The sequence below is a fragment of the Alosa alosa genome, chromosome 1, assembly GCF_017589495.1.
Source record: "Alosa alosa isolate M-15738 ecotype Scorff River chromosome 1, AALO_Geno_1.1, whole genome shotgun sequence".
NCBI classification, from domain to species: Eukaryota; Metazoa; Chordata; class Actinopteri; order Clupeiformes; family Clupeidae; genus Alosa; species Alosa alosa.
This window is the reverse complement of record NC_063189.1, coordinates 32,413,570-32,418,203: the sequence shown is the minus strand read 5'-3', so window position 1 is coordinate 32,418,203 and position 4,634 is coordinate 32,413,570. Positions and strand designations below refer to the sequence as shown.

Here is a 4,634-nt window from a genome sequence, read left to right as displayed (position 1 = left end):
GTTCGATCCCCGACCCAGAAGGGAAAAAGGCGGGGGAAGTGGTTGAGCACTGCTCTCCCATGCCCACATCCATGGTGCCCTTGAGCAAGGCACCTAACCCCTCACTGCTCCCCGAGCACCACTGTAATAAGGCAGCTCACTGCTCCGGGTTAGTGTGTGCTTCACCTAATTGTGTTCACTGTGTGTTCACTAATTCACGGATGGGATAAATGCAGAGACTAAATTCCTTGTCTACGCAAGTAAACCTGGCCTATAATTTACATTGCCCCTGTACCAGTCGAAATGGCTGTCAGAGGTTCTGATCTAGAGCTGGCCTTCCCACAAATGAAACAATCTCTCAGTATTCGACCTCTCAGTATTTGATACTCAGCCTTCTTGGTGCAGATGTGCTCTCACTCTCAACATTTGCAACTTGCTGCTGCTCACTGATTTTTGTCTTACTGCAGTAGTTCACTCTACATGATACATGATATGCAACTTTGATTTTGGAGGAAATATCATCTGTATATGGAGCCAGAGTTTTATGGACATCACCATCTCTCTCTCTGCTGAGCAAGGGTAAGTATGCGTTGGAGGCCTTCTACTGTGGGGTTTTGGACATACAGTAGGGATCTTTTTTCTTGCCCTTTTCAAAATGTTTCCCACAAATGATACAAAGCTTTGGATCCAATGCCTGTAAGACATTCTCATGAGTTCTCATGAGTAAGACATTCATGAGTTGGATGGCTGGCTGAAATCTGTGGACAAATCCGGGCTACCTGGAAAATTCAAAGCATGGGTCTATCAGCACGGCATCCTCCCCAGGATCCTGTGGCCTCTCCTTGTCTATGCCGTCCCAGTTTCCACAGTAGAGATCTTGGAGAGGAAAGTCAGCAACCACCTGCGGAGATGGCTGGGGCTACCTAAGAGCCTGAGCAGCATCGCACTCTATGGGTGCAATAACAAGCTGCAGCTGCCCTTTAAATCCCTAGAGGAGGAGTTCAAGGTAGCAAGGGTTAGAGAAGTGGTGCTGTACAGGGACTCTAGTGATCCAAAGGTGGCCAATGCTGGAATCCAAGTGAGGACGGGTAGAAAGTGGAAGGCAGAAGAGGCCGTACAGATGGCCGAAGCTAGGCTGCGGCACAGGGCTTTGGTGGGAGTGGTGACATGAGGCAGAGCTGGTCTGGGATCCTTTCCAACTCCACAAATGAACACCAGGGGGAAGGAGAGGCGGCGCGAGATCCAAGAGGAAGTGAGGGCTGATGTGGAGGAGATAAGATCCTGCAGGGCGGTGGGCATGAGACAGCAGGGGGCCTGGACAAGATGGGAGAATGCGCTGGAGCGGAAAGTAACCTGGACTGAGATCTGGAGAGCTGAGCCCCACCGCATCAAATTTCTCATCCAGGCAGTGTACGACGTGTTGCCCAGTCCATCAAATCTGTATGTATGGGGTCTAGGAGAGTCACCTGCCTGCCCATTATGTTCCAAGAGAGGCACCTTGGAACACGTTCTTAGTTGCTGCACAACAGCACTAGGAGAAGGGCGTTACCGTTGGAGGCATGACCAAGTCCTAAAGACTATAGCTGAAGCCATCAACACATGGTTGGTATGGGCAAAGCAGCTGCGTCCCCCCAAGAACACCATCACCTTTGTCAAGGCTGGGGAGCAGGTTGCCTCAGCAAAGAAAGCACCAACAGGCATCCTGACCTCGGCAAGAGACTGGCAGCTGCTGGTGGACCTTGAGAAACAACTGAAGTTCCCCAGCAACATTGCGGTCACCACCCTCCGCCCTGATATCGTCCTTGTATCAGAGGCCACCAAGCAGGTCGTAATGCTGGAACTGACAGTCCCATGGGAAGATCGCCTGGAAGAAGCGTATGAGAGGAAGCTCTCCAAGTACATGGGGTTAGTCAATGATTGCCAGCAGTCAGGATGGAGGACGAAGTGCCTCCCAGTCGAGGTAGGGTGCAGAGGCTTTGCGGCCCGATCCTTGGCCAGCGCACTCGGGCGTTTAGGCATCGTCGGACAGCAAACGAGAAGAGCCATCCGCAATACTACCGAAGCGGCAGAGAGGAGAACCATGGAGTCGTGGTAGCTAGCATGCCATCTGGACACAAGCTGGGGTCTGATCAACCCCGGCTGGGTCACCTGGATGAGGGTGTATGATGTTGAAAGACCCGAAACACCCAATGACTCCAGGAACATCACTGACGATGTGTCCAGTTGCATCAGTAGATGTATTCCCACACTCCATAATTCAAAAGACTAGTGAAAAGGAAAAATAATATACATTTCAGAATTTTCATCGAAATGCAAATCAAGTTGAATTACACATGAAACATTGGTCAGAGGGCTAAGTACTTTCTTAGCTAGGGAAAGTAGTTTCTACAACTAACTGTTTAGCTACTTAGGGGTGAGGTAAGCAGTGTAGGCTCTACTGTACACTGCTGGTCTGGACAGACAAAAGCTAACAATATTATTTTCCATTATTCAGTAATGACTTGACCAAAACAAAATTCAAGCGAATATAAATATTTTAATAAAGGTGTTCCATTCCAATGTTAACCTGATTCAATTGGATCTGTGTTTCATATGATTTTTTTAATACTGGCACATATGAAATGTATCATTATTAAATGTAAATATAGAGCAGCACTTACCTTATGTAACTTACCTTGCAGTAACAATGAATGTCAACATTCTCCTCACCACTGATAATGTGATGTGGACTTGGAGACTGTATTTTGCCAGTGTTCCATTTTCTTTCATTTTGGACACCTCATACATTGAGTTACAGAACACCCTGATTCGTCATACTATATTTACATATTTGGTATTGTTGGATTCAGTACAACCCCACCTTTCCCATAAGCCATCGTATGTGTTGCTATGATAATCCCTGGTAAAGCAGCTACAAAGTAAATGAAAACATTCTGCATAGATATTCATTTTTGTGCATGTCCGCTTATTTTAGGTGTATGTTTACATGTCTCTATTCATTCCATACATCAAGATATTCACATCCAGTCTTTTCTAGTAGGTAAAGCAACTTCCTGACTATACACATGCCAAGTTTCAAAGCTCTCAGAGCTTGTGTGATTGATCTGCACTAATTTATATGCCTTAACTCCAATACGGACAGGCTATATTTTAGTTATTTTTTGGTTTTGGGGTGTATAACAATATCTGTTAATTTAACAATCTTAGCAGTAAAATAGTTTTAGCTAAGAATCCATTTCATATATGGGAGACCTTAGAGATGAGGAAAAACATTGTTGGGTTTAGTTCTACCTCCGGTAGGGGTATCTCAAAAACTAAAGCCCTTTCTGACCATTTGTCACTAGCCTATAGATGCAGTGGCCACTGCGCACGTGACTTGTGACGTGACTGAAGCACCAGTGCCCTTTATACTTGCGTGGGCGACAGCGACACTAGTTGGTGTCCTCGAGGTGTGGCTGCTGTAGAGAGGCTATCTCTACCGACTCTACACACCGTAGCAAAAGCAGAAAACATAAACAAGAGGACCAGCTAACAGTGCTGTCAAGAAACAAGAAACCAGTCAAGGACTGGAACAGTCTGAGCAGTAGAGAAATGTTGGTTGAAAATAAATCCCTTTACCTCTTGCTGGATTAATGCCATATTGCTGGTTCCTAGTTCCTTTCTCTTACCTCCCCTGTGCTGCAATTCTCGCTGGCAACTTCGTTAAATGACTGACTCTTCAAACTTCACCATCTACAGTTTGGAAATCAGCCATTCCCCTGTGCTGCAACTCTCACTGGTAACTGGTCAAACTGATTAGTTCATGACTACAGTTTACAAATCAGCTCCAGTTCTACCACAAACTACTTATACTCTGATCCCAATTTCTAAATGTAACTTTCTAAATAATTTATCATTATTATTTTGCTACTTCCATTGACGTTGTTTAAGTGTATTTAGGATGTGGGCTAATGGAGTCCTCACATGTCGGGCTGCTATTGTCTGATGTGGTCCTCTGTTGATTTATGAATGAACTTAGCAGATACCTGATGTGATTGATACCTGATACCTGTGATACCTGATGCTTGTAGAGGCACACCTGCTCCCTGATTTTGGCTTCTAGCTTGTCCATCCTGCTTTCAATCCAGGGGCGCCATGCGCGCAAATTACAAAAAACATGAGGAGCATGACCTGTCTAGCCTAGAAATCTAGACGCACCCTAGCGGCAGCAAATGTAATTTGCAGCCAGGGTAGTCTAACAACTCTCTGTTGGCTTGCAAGCTGGGAACTCTCTGTTGGCTTGCAAGCTGGGAAACTTCTATCAGGCCTATAACATCGTGTATAGAGTCGGCGACGGTTCCGGGTGAATTTCCTGCTACTTGAAAACAAAGAAAATAGATGCTGCTGCTGGCGAACAGCGGTCTTTGAATCACGACTTGAGTTCAGCTTTTTTTAAATTGGCAAAAGTTTGATCAACTAGCCAACTAGCTCCGCTGGTGGGAAAATGCATGGGACTCATGAGTTGTAGCGCCATCCTATTTGCGTGCAGAAGAAATTTGAAAGACAACCGTTTATCCCACCCCTCGGATTAAGCAGTGCCAGTGGTAAGTTCCCAGACCCTACATTTGACTTCACACTCGTGTGTGCATATACAGTATATATGCGTGTATATATGC

The 4,634-nt window shown here is 45.7% G+C and overlaps 1 protein-coding gene across 1 annotated transcript; it reads left to right on the top strand.

Moving 5' to 3' along the window:
* Positions 1-282: 282 nt before the first annotated feature.
* Positions 283-2,074, top strand: LOC125299173. Its single transcript, XM_048250368.1, is given in 2 exon segments — positions 283-295; positions 708-2,074. Coding segments are annotated over 2 exon segments (1,380 nt in total).
* The last annotated feature ends 2,560 nt before the right edge of the window (positions 2,075-4,634 follow it).